The sequence below is a fragment of the Rattus rattus genome, chromosome 6, assembly GCF_011064425.1.
Source record: "Rattus rattus isolate New Zealand chromosome 6, Rrattus_CSIRO_v1, whole genome shotgun sequence".
In the NCBI taxonomy this organism is placed as follows: domain Eukaryota; kingdom Metazoa; phylum Chordata; class Mammalia; order Rodentia; family Muridae; genus Rattus; species Rattus rattus.
The window spans coordinates 6,056,465-6,077,011 of record NC_046159.1 but is presented as its reverse complement, the minus strand read 5'-3'; the positions used below and the strand labels follow the sequence as shown (position 1 = coordinate 6,077,011).

At 47.9% G+C, this 20,547-nt stretch overlaps 1 protein-coding gene across 1 annotated transcript in view; it reads left to right on the top strand.

The window, feature by feature from the left end:
• Nucleotides 1–224: 224 nt before the first annotated feature.
• The window catches only part of LOC116903693 (protein O-mannosyl-transferase TMTC1-like), a 33,572-nt gene continuing 13,249 nt past the window's right edge, over nucleotides 225–20,547 (top strand). The window contains exons 1-3 of the mRNA XM_032906366.1: nucleotides 225–358; nucleotides 1,895–2,728; nucleotides 20,253–20,430. Coding sequence (XP_032762257.1) covers nucleotides 225–358; nucleotides 1,895–2,728; nucleotides 20,253–20,430 — 1,146 coding nt within the window. The remainder of the gene's footprint in view (nucleotides 359–1,894; nucleotides 2,729–20,252; nucleotides 20,431–20,547) is intronic.

Here is a 20,547-nt window from a genome sequence, read left to right as displayed (position 1 = left end):
TATGTGCTTCCCAGAGCTTTCACAAAGTCCAAATCCAACCCTCAAGGTGAAATTTCTGTGCAGTGGATGGCTCTCACACCAAACCGGAAAGCTCTGGGCTGAACCTTGTGACTTAGAGACTGTCTTGATTCTGAATGAACTCCAAATCCATCATTTGAAGTGGTGATAGTGAAAGTGTCACCGAACCCCAGAGGCAGCCAGCACCTAGATGCCACACGCTGAACATGGATGCTAAGCTTCCTGAAATGCCTCTCCCTCTCTCTGGAGTCTCAGCTCTGGTCCCCTCCATTAAGATCACTGTCAACGGCAACTCTGATTCTGCTTCACCTAAAACCCCAAACTGCTGTGATGAAGGGAGGTGAGCCTCTTGTGAAAGAATGCTGTGAAGACGTGAGCTGCCACAGAATCTGTTCTTGGAGTCACTCTCCTGGGTTTAGGGTATTGTCCCTAGTTAGCTCTTGTTCATCACACACACACACACACACACACACACACACACACACACACACACACACACACACACAGAGGAACTATCACCAGTGGCCGTTTCCACAAGGTGATGTCATTTTTCTGCTGACCTGGTTGGGAAATGTCCGTATTGTGCTGTTTACTGCTCTCAACACATACACAGTCTCTCACACAGTCAGGCTCTCTCTCACACAGACATGACAGTCAATTTCTCTCTCTCTCTCTCTCTCTCTCTCTCTCTCTCTCTCTCTCTCTCACACACACACACACACACACACACACACACACACACACACACAGAGTACTCAAGTAGCTTTGTGCCTTTACCCTTCCTTAGCACAATGTGCACCAGGAAAACCTACAGCCATTTTTTTTTTTATTACTATGGAGGGAGCAAAAGACACAGGTGCGTCGTGCACTAGGGCAGTCATTGAGGGTCAGATGTTCTAAGAAAGCTGTCATTAGCACACAAGATTTCAGCTTTGCTTCTCTCTCGCCCGTTTTGATTCACCAGGAAAAACACAACAATAAGCAAAACATCAAAAGAGGTGAGAATGGATCCTGCCTCCGACTACGTCCCTGTTAATTTGGGAACTGCTGCACTAAATGCTCCGGTGTTAAAAACTAAGGAACCATTGGGAGGCTCGAAGAACAGATTCTCCTCCACATTTCAAGTTCCTTTTCTTGATGGTCAAAAGTTTGTTTTGTTTTAATGACGACTTTATTTTGAGGTTTGGGGTCTGGATGTACGGAAGTCTCAGTTAATTTCAGTAATAAAGCCATGTCCATTCAAAAGTGGCCCGAAAAAACCAATGGGCTTTTCAATACTAGGGGGAATCCGTGTTTTTCTAGAGTAACTCATTTATTTATTTTGATTGGCATTCAAAAGTAGAACAATTTCGAGAAAGACAGGAAGTTTCTGAGCCAGAGGCAATGCCAAGGCTCATAGTTTTAATTTGTATTGAAGGGTGAAGGCAGTCTCGCTTGCACCACCCAGAAGACAGTAATTATACCCAAGAGATCCAACCAGTAAGACAGCAGGTAAAGTAGCTGGCCTGGGCGGCTGAGGCAAGGGGTATTCTTGGATTAGAGGTCAGCCTGGCTCCCATATCCTGAATGCGGGGACTGCCTGAATGACAGCCTAAGACAGTGTCTCAAAACCAAAACCAAAAGAAAGCCAGAAGTAATGTTCGGCGCCTCCCTCTTTGCTTAAGACTTTAAGGGAAAAACAAAAGGAAGAGCTTCCCGTATGGAAATAAACCCGGGGCTTATAAGCAGCTGCAGAAACGGGCAAAGAGGCAGTCCACAGCCCGGGATGCGCCCCTGGGCTTTGGGGAAAGGGACTGCTGCGCGCGTTGCATTCCCAGGTCTGGGGATAGCACGGCGGAAGACTTCAAGCCCCGCGGGTGCTGGCCTTGTCTTTTAGCTGTCCTGCTGGTGTCGAATCGCTCACGCCTCCAGGGAGAGAGGGTGTTGGGGTGCAGACTGAGTACCTGACAAGCCTGCCGACTTGCGGCCGGGAGGCGGCGGAGATATGCCCCTCCGAAGCTAAGATAGGCAGGGAACAGGTTTGGGAGAGCAGCTGCGCGTATCGGGTGGGACCCTGGGTGGCCTTCTCGAGTGTTCCCCCAACCCCTGCAGCAACCCACTCCACCTGCGCGCTCTGGCCGTCTGGGACGCAGCGCCAGCGGGTAGAGGCCAGGTGTTGGGGACCTCAGGTCCCAGGATCCAGGAGGCGGAGGCGCGCAAGCGGGCATGCGCAGTGGGCGGAGGCGGCGGCGATGGCCCGGGGAGGCGGGGGGATCGCTGTTTATTTGCAGCTGGGCCACCGCGGCGGCGGAGCACCGGGCGCCCGGGCGGGGACATTGGGCGCGCGATGCCCGAGCCAAGCAGGCCGCCGCGCGCCCGGGTCCCGGCCGGAGGGATGCGCGCCGCGCGGGAGCGGCCGTGCGGGCGGTGCGATGCTGGTGACCCGCGGGGACCGCGGCGGCGGGGAGCGCGCGCCCTCGCGGCGCCCGCGCTGCGGGCTGGTTCCAGCCGGGGCCGCGGCGCTGCTAGCTGGGGCCAGCTGCCTTTGCTACGGCCGCTCGCTGCGGGGCGAGTTTGTGCACGACGATGTGTGGGCGATCGTGAACAACCCCGACGTGCGGCCCGGGGCTCCGCTGCGCTGGGCTATCTTCGCTAACGACTTCTGGGGCAAGGGCCTGGCGGACAGCACCAGCCACAAGTCCTATCGGCCGCTATGCGTGCTGTCCTTCAGGTGAGCCCTGTGTGTCCTGGGGGCTAGACACCTGTCCCTGGAAAAGGGATGGCACTGCGGGGGCACTTCTGACAGGTCCCTCGGTACCTCCTCTAGGTTGTTCTCCCCTTTCAGCTAGGTTCTCCCGGCTCTACCCCAGGTCCTCTTGCTGTCAGCCAGATTCTCCCGGATTTACCTCGAGTTCTGGCTGCTCAGCCTGGTTTTACGCTTGCTTTTGTGTCCTGCTCGGTCCTCCAGTTTCTGCCCCAGGTTCTCTGGGCTCTATGCTTGATACTCCTATCTTAAGTGCTCTCTGCTAGGCTCTGGGTCCTCCAGGGTCTGTCCCAGGCCCTCCAGACTCTAGTATTCTGTCAGCTCAGCCCCAGATTCTCTGAAGGAGGTTCTCTCCGCTCTGCCCCGAGACCTCGTCGCTCTGGTCCTCCCGGTTCGGAGTCTGATCCTGTTGCTTTAGGTTCAGTCCTGAATCCTCCTGGTTCTGCCTCTTATCCTTACTCGGGATAGCTTCAGGTTCTCAAGGCTCTGCTCCGGTGCTGAAGCACTACACCGTTTTCTTCTGGCTCTGTTTTGGGTTCTCTCCGCGCCTCTCAGGAAGATCTCTGCTCTGCCCCTTGTCCTCCCAGCTAAACCTAGGTTCTCCCGCGCTTCCTGGGTGCGGAGTTGGGACCGAGTTCTCCCTGTTACATCTCCGGGGCTTCAGGGATGGCAGACGTGACTTCTCACTGGAGTCTTTCCTACTCGGGATTAGCGGGTTCCAGATGGTGGCGATGCTCCAAGTTGTCAGCTTCTCCAGGGAGGTTGTACTGCTGGGCAGATAAGGAGTAAAGAGGACCGGATCAGGTGGCCTAGGATGCTCCTCGAGATGCTGGGCTCTGAGTGTTCCAGGCAGGAGCTGGGGAGAAGGGTCAGGCACCCTACTCTGAGCAGCCGGCTTTGCGTACTTGGGCTGCTGATAGCTTCCCTAACCCGAGCATCTCCAGCCCTAGCCGCTGCATCCGCGGTGCTGCGCCCAGCCCCCGGGACCCACACTGAGAACGCGCAAGGTGGAGGGGCGCAGAGAGCCCCTTCCCCAGCTCCGGAACCATGACTCAGCATTCCTGGCGTGAAGTAGCGGGTCCGGACCGAGAGTACGCATTGGTAGGGTGGTGTATCTGCTTGAATCCTGGGGAAAGGACCGGTTGGAACCAAACAGCTGAACTCCATTCACTGTAACTTGGCTCCGCGTTTGAGCTGGCAGGACACAGCAGCTCACCGGGTATTAGCCCCGTATTAACTCGTTTTCAAATCTTTGTCATAGGAGCCATAGTTTATGGCACTGATCTCTGGGGACAGCTGGCAAAACAACAGTTAACACGAGCCTTCAGGCCCAAGGCTTTGGAGAGAAAAGGAAAACCTGCAGTTGGCTTTCACGTAATTCTTTCAAATAAACCAATGTTTTAAAGAGGGCGAGAAAATAACACGTCTGACTCCCAAGGAGATGTTTTATAAACATTTATCTTTGGAAAGTTGTGTCAGTTTTCATCCCGAAGATAGGCTTGACTGCAGAGTTTCTCAGCCCTTTTAATTTCCCAAGTGCTTTTTTTATTTTTTTTTAAACCATAAAACTAGGAATGCTTCTTTTTACACTGGATGGGCGATAAGCGTTTTCATGGACTGGGTGAGGCTGTTGATTAATTTGAAGGTGTATAATAAGCTCACTGCACTCCACTTTTTACAGCCCTGAAGCCTGCCCTGGTCCCTGGCCTGAACAGTTTCCATTTAAAGCGCCAGGGTTGAATGCCTGCTGGAGGATGGTAAGGTGCTGGCTGTCCAAGTGCTTTTAATAGTTCCTAATAGGAACTGCGCCAGGGCAGAGGAGGAAGGGCTGTGGAGCAACTCCACCTTTTCTCACTAGCTTGACTTCATACCCCAACCCCAACCTGAGGAAGGAGGTGGAGATAGAAAGAGGGTGGGGATGAGCAGGGCGGCCAAGTAGGGGAAAGGAAGGATATGCAGCTTCTTTCTGGTATAAGTGTCTAAGACGCTTGCTCTTTGGTTTGGGGGTTTTGTTTTTTTGGTTGTTTGGTTTCTCTCTCTCTCTCTCTCTCTCTCTCTCTCTCTCTCTCTCTCTCTCTCTCTCTCCCCCCCTCCCCTCCCTCCCCCCTTTCTCAACTTGTCACAAGCTAGGGTCATCTAGAAAGAGGAAAACTCAAGTGAGAAATGATGCTCCCATCAGATTGGTCTGTAGGTAAACCTGGGCCGGTATTTCCTTGATTAATGATTGATGTGGGAGGGCCCGGCTCACTGTGTGTAGTGACGTTCCTGGTCTGAGCAAGCCAGTAAGCACGCACCTCCATGTCGGTTCCTGCCTTGACTTCCCTAAATGATGGGACTGTGGTCCAGATGTGTAAGGTAAATAAACCTTTTTCTACACATACGCGCGCGTGCGCACACACACACACACACACACATGTACACACATACAGAGTGTGTCCATATATATAAATGTGTGTGTGTGTGTATGTGTTGTGTTGTGTTTATCACAGAAATAGAAAGCAAATAGAGACACAGAAATCTCTCCCTCTTTTTTTTTAATGGGCCATTTGAGTTGTGAGTCTAGAGAGCAGGAGGGTGTGACTTGGAGTAGCTACCTCATCTGGAAGGGAAAGCAGCAGCAGCAGCAGCAGCCCAGTCCCCTCTGCTCCTTTGGTCCCTTTCAGTTAGAGTGGCCAACTCTTCCACGGTAAATGAGGTGTGCCCCATGTAATGTGTAGCAGCAAGAAGCTCAAGCTTTTCTTTTTCTTTTTTTCTCTTTACCTTCTCTCTCTCTCTTTTTTTTTAATGTTTTTGTTCTGTTCTGTTTTGTTTTTGTTTTTTGTTTGTTTGTTTCTTGAGATATGCTCTCACTCCATAGCTTGGGCTGGCTTGGGATTCACTATGTAGCTCAGGCTGTCTCTTTACTGATCATAATCCTGCCTTGGCCTCCTCGTGCTGAGATTACACATTCGGTGAGTCACCATGCCTGGTTAGATCTACATAACCTGAACCTGCAAGAGGGAAAACTGTTTTATTTGGACCAAGCATTGGCCTAGTGTCCTGGCTGGTTCTTATGTCAACTTGACACAAGTTAGAGTCACCTGTGAGGGAGATAACTTCAATTGAGAAAATGCCTCCATAATGTCAGGCCGTAAGGCAAGCCTGAAAGGCACTTTCTTAATGAGTGATTGACGTGGGAATAGTCAGCTCATTGTGGGTGTTTCCTGGGTGCTAGGAAATTAATGTTGATATAATCTATGAGATATATCCACCCCTAAATTTCATCGGCTTTCGAATGTGCATTTTGTTTATCTTGGTGTATATTTAGTTCTCTGCAGTTTTAGGACAGGCATCTATTTCTGAAACTCTACCAAAGTCACAATGCCTAGAACACTTCCATCTCGTGGACCCTATACTTCCCCATTGGAGCAATGCACCTAAGCTCTAACACCTAATTAATAAAACACCCACGTGGCCCATGGTGACCACTAATCCTCCATCTCTATAGTTCTGTCATTTCAATGTCATATAGCAAAATTGTTTAACGTATGCTTTATTGAGACCCCGCCCGCGTCTCTCTGTCTCTCAGCATTCCTCCAGAGCTTTATTTAGACAGTTGTGTGCAGTGAAAAGATCATTCCTTTTCACTTCGGAGTGGTATGTACTCTGTAGCTGTCCCGTACTTTATCCATTTTTCTCTCATTTTTGCACCTTACATTTTTTTCTCACAGAACCCCAAATCAATATTTAAAGTCTTTTCTCCTTTTAGTAAAAGTAAGTTTATATCCTCGAGACATTGAACGAGTGTCACATAGTGCCTGGGAGATAGCACCTTCCCTAAGAGCAAACATAATCAAGTCATACATAATTCTCTTTTTTTCCCTGGCAATGCTCTGTATAAAGAATAACACCTGTTTAGTAACCAGCCTGATCAGGTTTCTCACGTAAAGGATCAAGGTGACTGAGGAGGAGTTTACCAGATCATAACAGTTTCAGGGTCCACAAGGTGTGATGGGATTGTTCTCCTTTAGCTACCTACATTGGGACTGCTTCTAGAACCCCCTACCTAGGGCGACTCTGAGTGAGGGCTGGCCCCAGCAGACATTTCTGAGGGGTCTCAAAGGTGGGAGTGGAGTGGCCATGATCAGGCTTGAAGGTTGGTGCAGGTTTTCAGGCTGTGGGGTCTCGTGCTGACTACCCCTGGTGGTGACGTCAGAAGCTCGGTTACAGGCCTGCAGCCTCCCTCAGCTCCTCCTCAGTTGCTGAGGGTGTCAGGGAAGGTGTGAGAGTCAGGTCTTCCGCAAGTTCTCCTCATCAAGATGGAGCCTCAGGGCTGTGAGAAACGGGGTATCCTGGCATGTGATATATCTGTGGTGCTAACTCGTCAGACCTCACGCCCAGTCTTCTCAAACACTCGTGAGCAAGGCCGTACAGGAATATTTTTAGATGGAAGTAAAGGAGAAGCAAAGCGTGTTTCCCTTACTCCACAGACCTCACTCTCTTGATTCTGCTTGTTTTTATCCCTAATTTCTTTTCTATTGGTGTTTATTCAGTGTACATAACTGGGGTCAGAGGGTCTTCACACAGACTGTTTTCACTCAAGTGTATCCTGTATAGTTCATGTTCTCCCCTTTGTCCTGGCTGCCCCACCCGTTGGTCCCTTACCTCTTCTCCAGGCTCACCTGGATGCCGTGTGTGTGTGTGTGTGTGTGTGTGTGTGTGTGTGTGTGTGTGTGTGTGTGTGTGTGTGTGTGTGTGTGTGTTTTTATATCTCTATAAAATCCAAGTTCCACCTATGAGAGGAAACATCTGATAGTTGTCTTTCCTGGTCTCTGGTTTCGTCCATTTTCCTGTGAAGACATAATATCCTTCCCCACCCTGGACACTACCTCTGAAATCAGGGGGAATGCATTAAGCTTCTCTGTAGATACTGAACTGACAGAATCGAAGGCCACAGTGCCCATAACGCCCCTTGAAAATTGCTTTGATTGATTTAAAAGGTACTTAGCGTTTTCATTTTATCCTCTTGGGAAGAAGTTCCTGTGGAAATTTCCATTTCAGTCAGTGAGCGGAACCTGCCTCAAGAACCCGAGGTCTTCGGCACTGAAGATGGGGAAGCTAAGGATAATTACAGGACCTTAAACTCCTGGTTTTTCTTTCCGTGTTTAGGCTATTAGATCACTGTTTGCTATAAAGTTTTACTGAACGCTCCTGATGCTGACATAAATCATAAAAGTGAAGTGGGTGGTTTAAATGTCAGAGCTAAAAAATAGAATATGCTAGTGTTCTGTGCCGTGTGTGCTGTGGGGGCCCGCGATGCTTGAATGCTTGATAATGACAGATTTTACCAGGAGTTTGCATCGTGTAAACATAGCATTCTGCCGACTCTAAGAATGTGCGAGCATTAGCTACCATCATCTACACCCAAGAGCCGTGAGATGTTCATCTTGTGTCTACTCCTACTGTCCTCTTTGAAGTCTCATTGACAGGCAGTCTGTCTCTCTGCAAGGGTGACAACTGCTCTCTGTCCTATTCTAGACAATGAAGATAGTCTGGGATGTTTGATTAAGGTACCCAGGGTGTTCCTCGATGGAGACACAGGCAAGTAAAAAAAAAAGGATTGAAGGCAGTAAAAACTCTGGTGGGGCAGGAGGGAAATGGTCTTAGAGAACAAACAAACAAAACCACCCAGCCCTGAGGTCATGAAGAAGATCTGGTCCAGCCCCTGTCTATAGGGTTTGGGAGAGCAGGCCCTGTACCTTACCTGGGCAGCACAACAGAGCTGACTTTGCTGAAGTGGGCTTGGTTGAGCTGCCCCTACAGCATGAGGACAGGAGAGCTGGTCCTATCTACCCCTTGCCAACTGCAGCATTGGGTGAGCTAGCCAGGGCAGTGCTGGAAAGCTCACCCTGATGGTGTGGGAGCAGGAGAGCTGGTGGGCTGACCAACTCAGCTACCACCAGCCTCAAATGCAGGTCGTTGAGCTGGCCTACCCCATCTATCAAGAGCTAAAGCATATAAAAGGGCTGGTTCTGCAGATCCAAAGCTGCAGGACCTCCATGACAAAAGACAGCAACAGGAAATCTTAGAGGAGTCCCCTAGAGGATCCAGTATTGATGGTGTAGCAGGAGCCAGAGGCCTTGGACCAGACAAATGACTCATTGCAAGTGAAGATGTGTTGATAAAGGGACACACTGTCACACATTACAGCTTCCACAAGGAGACTTTTTTTCTTTTAATTCCAAGAGGAGGTTGAAAGGGTGGAGGGTGGGTACAAAGGGACAGGGAGATGAATGGGATTGGGGTGCATGATGTGAAATTAACAATCAATAAAAAATATTAAATAAAAAGCCCCCAAACTTTGAAATTTCTATACTACAAAAAAAAAAAAACAAAAAAACAAAAAAACAACAACAACAACAACAACAAAAAACCCTGGAGGTAGAGACTGTGATTGTGTCTTATGGTTGAGACCTCAGTTTGGTTGTATAGGAAGCCAGGAATAGAGTTCTAGAGTGTGGGGGTTTTTACAAGTTTGTCCCCAAAGGAAATTGGGGAATGCCTTCAAATGCAGTCTGTTTTTATCGACAAATATCCTTCTATTTTTCTTTGTAGCCACAGTCTTATTTTTTCCAGATTTGAGTCTAGCCATTCCTCTTTATGAGGACTGAGGAATGTTTGCTCATGCCAAAGGAATGGTACTGTGTCTCTCTCACTGATAAGACGTGGCTTCTGCCTGCAAAGTCCTGGACTCCACCCTGAGGTCTAAGCTGTCATCTCCACCCAGCACCCTGGAGCCCTTGCTCCTTCACAGAGCAGACTGCTGCTGTGGCTGTCCTGTCTTCTCCTAGAAACCCTCTCCATGCTGGGCAGGGCCAGCTTTCTCTGTACCTCCAGTGTCTGCTCAGACATCACGTTGTCATAGAGGCTTTCCCAGGGCTCCTGATCTGTGTACCCGCTGTGTTTCACTTTCACTTTCTTATGCTGGTCTGTTAGTCTCCTTTTCAGCACTGTGACAGACACCTGAGATTCGTTTAAGGAAGAAAGGAAGGGAGGGAAGGAGGGACAGAGGCAGAGAGGGAGAGAGGGAGGGGGGAGGAAGGAAGGAAGGGAGGGAGGGAGGTTATATTTTAGCTCACAGTGAATGATTGCCTGGCTCTATGGGTTTCTGGGCCTAGGTGAAGTAGAGCATCATCATGGCAGAAGGGTATTACAGAGAAGAGTTGCCACCACATGTAGCAGGAAGCATAGAATGAGACAGAGAGGAACCCGGGACCAGATGCAGCCCCCAAGAACCCCCTGCCCTGTGTTCTGTTTCTCCAGCTAGACTCCACCTGCCTATATCACTAGTCCAGCACTGCACCTTCCCTGCTTAGGTCAGAGCTCTCATGGCATGAACTCTTCCCATTCACCCTTTCCTCCAGAGTAGCACTGGTTTGAACCACCTTCTAGGAGTCAGACACTCAGCACGCTGGCCATTTGAAAGACCGCCCTTATCCAGTCCTTCCATATGCCGACTGCCGACACCATTTTTGTTCCTGGTTTCAGCGTTCTGTCACTGCTCTGAGAGCTGTCTATAACATGTAGAACTTTGCCTGACCTGTGTTGTCAGGTATCCTTGGAGCTAGAGTGATGGGTAGGTTTTGAGTTGCCTCATGACAGGAAAGCAAACTCAGGAAAAGCAGCGAGAGCTCTTAACCACTCTAGCCCGGTTTTCTGTCTTTTATTTATTTATTTATTTTTAAAATATTTACTTATTTTATGTGCGTGTATGTGAATACACTGTAGCTGTCTTCAGACACACCAGAACAGGGCATCAGACCCCGTTACAGATGGTTGTGAGCCACCATGCGGTTGCTGGGAATTGAACTCAGGACCCCTGGAAGATCAGTCAGTGCTCTTAAGCCATCTCTCCAGCTCCAGTTTTCTGTCTTAATTTACCTTTTTCCTTGCTCTCTCAAAGAGAAAAGTGGAGGAAAAAGTGCAGGGGATTCCTGAAGTTCCTGTGTACCACAGCTTTGGCTGTTAGAGAAGGATTGTGTCTCTCAGTTATCATGTGGAGAGAATGGCCCTTTTTAGTTTGGCACCATTCGTCCTTTCCCCCAGGGTAGTATAAAAAGCTGTAGAATGCATGTCACAAGTTCAAGGCTGGAGGCAAAGCCCAGAATGAAGTTCCATCCCCTTCTTCCTTTGGGGGATTAAGATCCATTCGTGCCAATGTCCTGCTTTCTACAAAGTAACCACATGAAGCACCAGGACCTCAGAGTCTTGTCAAATGTACTAGCCTCGGCTACATTTTCTTTTACTTTATTTAGCCTGGGCTATGATTTCCTTTGCTCTAATATAGCCATCTAGATTTGGTCTGGTTTTTGGTTTGGGTTACTTCAGAGATTTCTTGGAATCTCTCAATGTGAGGAATTTCATATTCGCAGTGGGCTAATGGGTTCACCACACCCAAGGAGTAGGTGACTCAGTGTAGGCCCCATGCTTCAGACGGTGCTGGTGGTGCTAAAAATGTAATGAGTAGAGGGTTGGGCTTTGAGCTATGCAATGGCAGCTCTGCCTCTCCTTTAAAGAGGGAGGGGGAAGGGACTACAGACTGAGTTCAGTCGTGTGTCAATCAAGTGGACCAAATAATGAAGCCCTAGTAAAACCCTGAGCCCCGACCAGGTTTGCTCATACTTCCCTCGGACATGCTGCCACCCTGATGCCCTGAGCCAGGGGCATCTTGAGGCCTGGCAAATGTGTGTTTAGGATTCCCCAGGCCTCCAGCCAGGCAAAGCTAGCTCCCCGTGGTCCAGAGTTTTGTTTTTATCAAGCTCCTATCGAACAGCAATTCCCATAACAATCCTTAAATGCAAGGTATTCTAGAGTCCTTGAAGGACATGAGAGAGAAGGGGGAAGCTTCTGTTTTATAGCCAGCTGGTCAGTGCTTTGGGGATAAAGCCTCTGACTCTGATATTTGAGTCAAGAGTTCCGTCAGGACTCTGCCTCGTCTAGGTTATTCATTAACTGTGGATAGACCCTGATAGAATGGCAGTGTGTCCAGGTGTGCTAGAAAGCACACCATTTCTGAAGAAAGTAAGTGCAAAATCAGCAGCTCAGTTACAATTGTTACTAAGATATGTGGCAAAATTAACAGCTCAGTTAACACTGTAATGAAGATATGTGGCAAAATTGACAGCTTGGTTGCAACTGTAGCAAAGATATGTGGCTGTTGAGCTCTGGTTACTTGCTGAGTTTCTCTTGACAGTTTTCTTGAACACGTTCTCTTTCCTGTGTGGTCGCCAGTCCCCCACCCCCTGCTCCCCACACTGTGTCCCACCCTCTAATGTCCTTCTCTTTAATCTGTCATTACTTGGAGTGCCAAGGAGATAGTGATGGTGGTTGGCACCTTTCCCAGGGAGTAGCTTTCTCATAGTGAAGATGAGAGGACTGAGCTCCATTCAGTTGCATAGTTTGTTTCTTCAGATGAAGTAATGATTTGTTGGTTTGTCTCTAGAACTAGAGGTAATGTGGAAGAGATCTAGAATGATTGATGGCCTGTGGGGATTTGCCTCACAGGGGAAATCAGCTGACCCAGATGTTGTCAATTGGGTGAATGATCTAAGTTGACCCTGCAAACCATTTTCAAGCATTTGAGAGTCACAGGACAGCTACAGGTGGGGAATGCCAGAGGAAAATGGGTGTATTCAGTGAATCTGGCTGAGCTGTGTACACCCAGGAAAGATACCAGAAATGACAGAGGGTCAGGGTGGTAGCTCAGAATGCTTGCCTTGCAAGCATGAGGACCTGAGTGCAATCATCCAGAGCCCATTTATTTAAAGGACAGGCACAGTAGCAACACCATACTTATTAATAGTATGCCAGTACTGGGGAGACAGAGACAGGCAGATTCCTGAGGGTTGCTGGCTGGCAAGCTTAGTCCATTTGGTGATCTCTCTCAAAATCCAGGTGGATAGCACCTGAGGAATGACAGCTAAAGTTCTTCTTCAAATTCACATGCACACATATCTCTGCATACATGTGCACATGCACAAAAGAAATGATAAAGGGGCTATACTTCCCCTCCCCACCTTTTCCTGGCCGAGCTTTGTTTTTGTTTTTTGGGTTTTTTTGGGGGGGGCGGAGGGGGGGAGAATGCTCACTGCTGAGCACACTGACTTTTCTGCTGAGCTTGCTATTCTCCTGCCTGGGTGCAGATCTCAGACTTCACCCTATATATGCTTTCAACTATCTTAAGATGGGATGGGAGTGGTTGGGGATTTAGCTCAGTGGTAGAGCGCTTGCCTAGCAAGTGCAAGGTCCTGGGTTCGGTCCTCAGCTCTGAAAAAAAGTTATAATGATGGGATGGGAGCAGGGAGTCATAACTGAAGGTCACACAAAGAAGTTTGGTGACCACTAGTACCCCATGAGGTCTGTGTCTAGGAAGATATAAACATCACATCGTCCTTGGTACAGTGTAGCTCACATCCGAGGCATTTACAGCATCTGTCTCCTATCCTCTGCTCCACCACAGTTCTCCTGAGAGGAAAGAGTCAGGTAGCTTTGCCTTCTCCGAGGCACTAGAGTGATGCTGTTGATGGGACAACTATAGAGTGGAGAAGCTGCGAGCCCTTCATTTCTGCAAGGTGACTGTGATCTACCCATGTGGAGGAACTGCCATGGAGAGGAGCTTTCTGATGTTTGTGAAGGGGTCCTTGGTTACAGAAGTTTGAATGCCAAACATGGTAGGAACATTCATGACAGGTAGCAGAAACAAATCTGATGCCAGAGGACTTGGACTACACCAGGGTCATGGGTGTGGGCAGGCCATCATGCCGAGGGAGCTGAGTGAAGTAGATAGGGTGGTCTAGAATGTTGCCTGACCTATGTACCAGGGAAATCCCAGGTGTGTGTGTGTGTGTGTGTGTGTGTGTGTGTGTGTGTGTGTGTGTGTGAGAGAGAGAGAGAGAGAGAGAGAGAGAGAGAGAGAGAGAGAGAATTAGATTGAAGTGTGCTGATCTGTCTGGACCACCAACTCCATGGGATGTAGCGTTGCTTAGGGGACAGAACTAGGGCCCCTCTATGACAGTTTCCTGAAAGGGTTGAGGGGAGACACCCATCCTCAAAGTGGTGACACTTGTTCAAAAGAGTACAGAAGACACAAAGAGATCCAAGGAGAGCAAAACATGGTCTACCAGCTACTGCTTCTTCCTGAGTGTGTCCTTTGCTGACATCCTACTTCTTCGGCCTTCCAATGAGGATTTGGGACCTTCCAGGCCTCATCCCAGGATGGGGACTGCCCAGGAACCTAGCTCTGGGGACTGAGCAGCTACAGGATTCTCAGCTTCTCCGCCATTGTCACCCAGCCCCTACCATGTAACATAACCCTATAAGTCTCTTTTGTACTATGTATACATTCTATGGGTTCAGTACCTCAAGAGAACTCCAATACAACTGGTCAACCTTTAAAGTGAGATACAAGTGTCTGGGTGACCCAAACGGCCCACAAGAGTCTGGTGACAATCCCGTGACACCATCTAGCCAGAGCAGTGTCTCAGCCTCCAGATCATCCTGAGAGTACCACCATGATGGTGCTCAATCACGTTTCTAAAACTCACTAATGATTGTCTTCAGGAGTTGCAAGCAGTTTTTCAGAGATTTAAGAAGCTAATTTCTCTCCATCACTGAAATCCACTGCATTCAGTGCACAATAGATTCTAAAAGAACTCTGTTGAGTAAACAAATGAATTTAAATTGCACTGGAAGTGGAAAAGCCCATCTTTCCCTTTCAGCTCTAAGAATCTCTCATTTTATTTGACTTAGGCTTTATTTCTCTTTTAGAACTAGGACAAGCAGTAGGATTTTTTTTCTCTCAAATAACCTTAACCGGCATCTCTGACTGAGATCCCCCTTCTTCTTCTGAACCTCCTGTCACTCTGTGAAGCTGACCAGGAGAACAGGGCATGAACTCAAAGCAATCAGACTGGTTGTTCTCCAGGACAGCCACATCAGGTCCCAGGAAAAGTCAGGTCAAATAATGTGACATCAAAGGAGAGCAAAGGCAGAAGGGGCCAGCTCTCCACCTCCTCCTCTCACAGTCAGGAGCTTAGTTAAACTCTCACTTTCTTTCTACATTCTTTAAAGAATATAGTCTAGTCTAGGGGAAGAAGAAAGACAAAACTTAATCAAGATGCATCCTAGAGAGAGACTCGTGCTGGGGGACATAGAGTCCATTCTCAGAGCCCCTGAACTTCAGTCTGAATGCTCCAAATCCATGAGTGAGCTGTGTCTGGAAACTGGGCCAGAGGGGAGACTTTCCACAGTGGCGGCTCCAATCTACTTCTGTGCCCTTCCCCTCACTCACTCATACACACACTCACACACTTATACACTCATACACACACTCACACTCTCACAGACATCCACACACTCTCATACACGTACATGCAGTCACACAATACAGACATACTCACACATTCATATACACATACATACACTCTCACACACTCTCACATACATAGATAATTACAACACATTCTCACTTACATTCTTACACACATACTCTCACACACGTACACACATGTACAACACACACACACACACACACACACACACGCCCCTGGGATTTCCCTGGTACATAGGTCAGGCAACATTCTAGACCACCCTGTCTACTTCACTCAGCTCCCTTGGCATGATGGCCTGCCCACACCCATGACCCTGGTGTAGTCCAAGTCCTCTGGCATCAGATTTGTTTCTGCTACCTGTCATGAATGTTCCTACCATGTTTGGCATTCAAACTTCTGTAACCAAGGACCCCTTCACAAACATCGGAAAGCTCCTCTCCATGGCAGTTCCTCCACACGTGTAGATCACAGTCACCTTGCAGAAATGAAGGGCTCGCAGCTTCTCCACTCTATAGTTGTCCCATCAACAGCATCACTCTAGTGCCTTGGTGAAGGCAAAGTTACCTGACTCTTTCCTCTCAGGAGAACTGTGGTGAAGCAGAGGATAGGAGACAGACAGCTGTAAATGCCTTGGATGTGAGCTACACTGTACCAAGGACGATGTGATGTTTATATCTTCCTAGACACAGGCCTCATGGGGAACCTCTGCAGGTTGAAATCTCAGCTGCTGGAGGTGTCAGCTGACCGCATAACTGAGCGACTGAGTACTCTTTATAGTACTCTACATTTATAGGACCATGGTACTACCTTCTTCTCTAGGCATATACTTTGTTTTTAAACAATAGTCATTCTGCCTATATTTTCATTCCCCATTTGTGATTCTAAATAGAGATCCAAGAAACAATCTACTGTCTTCTTTTCTAGAAGGGAAATCCTGTGCCGTGATAAATGAGTGGATTTCATTAGAGACTTGTGGAGACTGGCTAACTGTGAACATTTGTCCTAATGAAACAGGTACCCAAATGTTCCCCTGTAGCACAGCCAGCCTGGAGTTGTCAAGTCTTCTAATATTTTGAGATAAATTAGAAATATTTGTATGCAGACATCTGCTCTAAAACATTTTTTGGCAGATTAAAACAGTATATTAAAACAGTATATTAAAAGGTATAAAGGTGAAATAAAAACTGTATATAGGAGGAACCTGGCCTTGGGGAGTCTGTTTCTGGTATAGTTAGACCTTGCTTTCCCCTCGGGTAGACTTAGAGTAAGTGCATTGTCTCAGTGCTTCATTTATTTGTCCGTCTGTCCGTCCATCATCTATTTCAGGACTTACCGTGTGACATCCATGAGTGAGGCTTGCTTCAGACACTGGAGAGCAAAGCTGTAAACAAACATCGTATCCCTGCTCTCTGATCACTTCTGTCCCCCATGTCCCCCAAATCATCTTCCTGAGACTCCATTTCAGAAGGCCCCCGCCACCCTGGAGCTCCCATGTGTTAGTGACCCCAGTGTCTAAGATGCTGTCTTAGCCCTGCTGCCCCTCAGTGAGTATCATGGGTCTTGCCTCTCTTTTCCACTTGGGTAACATTTCCCTCATTGAAAGCTCTGACCTGGCAGGTCCTTCCGTTGCTGGAGCTCCGCCGTTCCATCTGAGTATGTTTCTTTCTTACTCTCACTGCTCTGGGAATCCTTCAAGAGGAGACAGCATATTTTTCTTTGTATCGCTGGGCACTTCCTTGTGTGGTTGACACCTAGCATGTCTTGTTGAATAAACTGGCACGGTGAATGGAGTTCTGTGACTCCTTGTCTTTCTATTGGTGATTTGTCCTGCTTCCATGGCTGAAGAACATTAACTTTTTCAGGTGAGGGTAACAACCCCTTCTGGGCCATAGTATGTGTATAACAGTTCTAATCTGGATGCACGTATTTAGTTACTTTTATTGTGCCCAGTGTGTCTCAGCACCCAGCATAGTGTCGACAGGAACACTTGCGGCACCGATCTCAGTCGGTCTTCCGGTGTACTTTTCTCCTCTCAGCACAGACATTTTTTGTGATCTTTGTAAACGTGGATTCTGTAGTTTCGTTCGAGCGGTTGGCAGTGACATTAGGCAATCGGAGATAACACCAGGGCACTGTGACAGGCACTGGAGGTCTCAGTCCAGGAGGACATTGATGTATTAGTCCCCACTCTGTGTAGGCTGCAAATCCATCCCGGGCTGTCATGTATGTAGGCAGACCTCAAGATATTTTGATAAATGTCTCTGTTAAAGCATAGCTGCACAACATCCATCACAGCCCCTCTCCTATTAAATTATGAAACGCAACCCCTTTTTTTTCTGTGCACCCATGTTGGCTTCCAGAACCAGAGATTCTGTTCGCTGTTCTCACAGATAGGTTATGTTTGAAAATGTTGTTAGCATTTTTGTCTCACACTTACGTGTGTCTCTTTTTACCCCTTTTAGTTTGTGTTATTTTACAAATAATGCTCTGAGATACAGGCCTGTTGGTATGTGTGTAAAAATATTTATTTTATGATGGAAATTTTCTGTGATTAGGATTGTCAGTCAGCAAGTACACACTTTCTCCCCTTTTTTCCATTTCCGTGTGTCTGTCTGTGTGTGTGTGTGTGTGTGTGTGTGTGTGTTTGTGGACGTTCAAGGTTGATGCTAGGAATCATCCTCAGTCATTCTTCTACATTACTGACTGAGCCCTGTCTCAATCAAACCTATTTAACATGACTCCTATGGCTTCAGTCCTTCAATCCTGACTACAAGCCCTGAGGGAATAAAGAAAGGACAGACACACAGACATGGGTACAAGAAAGCCAGGATTAGATAGTGTTGCCTTCCCTCAGATGGAGGGCACCAGTAAACCCTGTTCACCCAAACCTCAGCATGTGTATTAGGTCCAAAGGGTCAGCTCATAGCAAGTCCCCATAGGGGCCATCCCCATGGGGCTGAGGCTTTGGAATCCTTGGCATGGCAGTGCCCATGTCAACAGCACACATTCACGAAGGGTTTCCTCTGCTCCCTGTACTGGGAGATTACCACTCTGTCTAGTCTTGCTAGCCTGTCTGCTCTGGGAAATCCCATCTCCACTTGCTTAAGGGAGAAAGCTTGTTTTGCTTACATTCCAGAGAGATACAGTCTACCATGGCAGGGAAAGCATTGTGTAGCAAGATGATGGAACAGGAAGCTGGCCGGTCGCATTTTCATTTACATACAGGAAGGAGGAAAACAGGAAGTAAAGGGAGGTCATGAACTCTCAAACCCTTTTTTCAGTGAAATGCTTCTTCCACCAAGGAATGCACCTCCTAACTATGACCTCCTCAAATAGTGCCACCAGCTGTGGACTCTGTGCTCAAATAGATGGGCCTGGGAGGGGCGGGTGACAGTTCTCACACCACCACAAAGCGTAACTGTGGCGTTTAGATTCAGGTGCCCAAATGAAGCTTGGGATGTTTAAGGTTCTGAAGGTCCAACCTCTGTACAAATCACACTGGCTATTTAGAACCTCTAAGGGTGACATTCTTGGTTGGACGTTTTGGCAAAGACATTTTTGTAAGAAAGGCAGGTCAATAGCCCTAGGATAAACACGTAGGATTGTTGTTTTGGTGTGATGGACTGAAAGCCAGGGAGTTGTGGACCATCGACTGCTGTGACACACTGCCCCAAGGACACCCTAGATAAGAGTAATTTTTGCCTTTCGACAGGATTTTTCTGAAGGGGCTTTACTGTGTAGCTCACGTTGGTTTCAAATTCACAACAATCCTATTTCCACAACCATCCTAGTGTTGGGATTACAGGTTTGTGCCCAGAGTACCTAGCAAGAGGTTTTGTTTGGGAATCTTCTATGCCTCTACAGCAGCACTTCTCAACCTATGGGTCACAGTTCCTTCGAAGGTCGAAGGACCCTGTCCCAGGGCTCACCTAGGACCATGGGAAACACAGACATTTGCATTACAACTCGTAACAGTAGCAAAATTACAGTTACGAAGTAGCAACATAAGTAATTTTATGGTTAGGGTCCCCACAACGTGAGGAATTGTATTAAAGGGTTGTAGCAACAGGAAGAACCTTGCACGCTACAGATCTAGTTAGTGACATTTTATCCTATTATTAAAGGCAACTTTAGATGTCTGTAGATGTAGCTGCTGTGTATTTTGGTACCATTAAGGTTTTTGGTTTTGTTTTGTTTTTTGATGTTGAGCATCTGACTTCCCTTCTGTTTATGGTTCTCTTTTAGTTGGCTTACCACACTGTTAACAATCAGATTCCTAGACGGGTGGGAACTTGAATTATAAAAACAAGCCCTGGTCATCCAGATGGCTCAGCGGATAAAGGCTTTTTGCCAAGCCCGATGACCCGAAATTTGATCTTTGAGACCCATGTGGTAGAAAGAGAGAACTAGCTCCCACAAGCTATACTCTCAGGTCCACATGTGTGCAGTGGCATTCATTTGAGACGCCACTTCATCCTCTCCCCCCCGACACGTGCACACACACAATAAATAAACATTAATAAAAACATTACAAACACTAAATCCTCATGGCGAGTCTGCTCTCCCTGTTGTCTCAGCTGCAGCTTGTAGTAGCAAGCATTGCTAACGAGTCCCGCATGGGGAGGCAGTAGATGCAGCTTCCAGATGTAGAATGTGGAGATATGGCTCCTGGTGGTGCTGTGGCGGAGAGCACACGCTCTCGTTCATGCCTGGTTTGTCCTGACTGAGTCACAGTTGCAGTCTCCTGGTTTCTGTCCATCTCCAGTGGCCATGGCTCTGATACCAGCACTTGGCACCCTCCCATGGGTCAAGTGAAAGCAAGAATGACAGGAAGGGGAGAGGGGGCTTTCATGAACTATAAAGCGATCGCTGTGTGTCTGTCTGCCTTCCTTAAGAGGTCCAGGTGCCCTGAATAGCACCATAACTGTCTCTGTGTTGGTTTCTGTAGATGAGTCAGTTCTGAGATAGGAAAAAGCTGGAAGGTCCACAAGCATGAAGTGTCAAGTCACTGGAAGCTATTATCAAATGAAGTATCTTCTTAAATGATGGGTGGACCTCTTGTGTGTATGCTGTGGCTATGGCTTGTATAGACCTCTCCATCTTGAATTTTTACTTTTTAACAGGCTAAACATATTTCTGACTGGCATGAACCCTTTCTACTTTCACGCGGTCAACGTCATTCTACACTGCCTGGTGACCCTCGTGCTGATGTATACCTGTGATAAGACAGTCTTCAAGAATCGAGGACTGGCATTCGTCACAGCTCTGCTCTTTGCAGTGCACCCGGTCCACACCGAGGCGGTGAGTATAAAGGATGCCTTGAAATAATGGCCACTAACAGCCCAAACGACGTCCGTCTGCATATACCAGCTAGGCTGCTCATTAGGTCCACACCCTGTGTAGGTTTACCCTGCACCC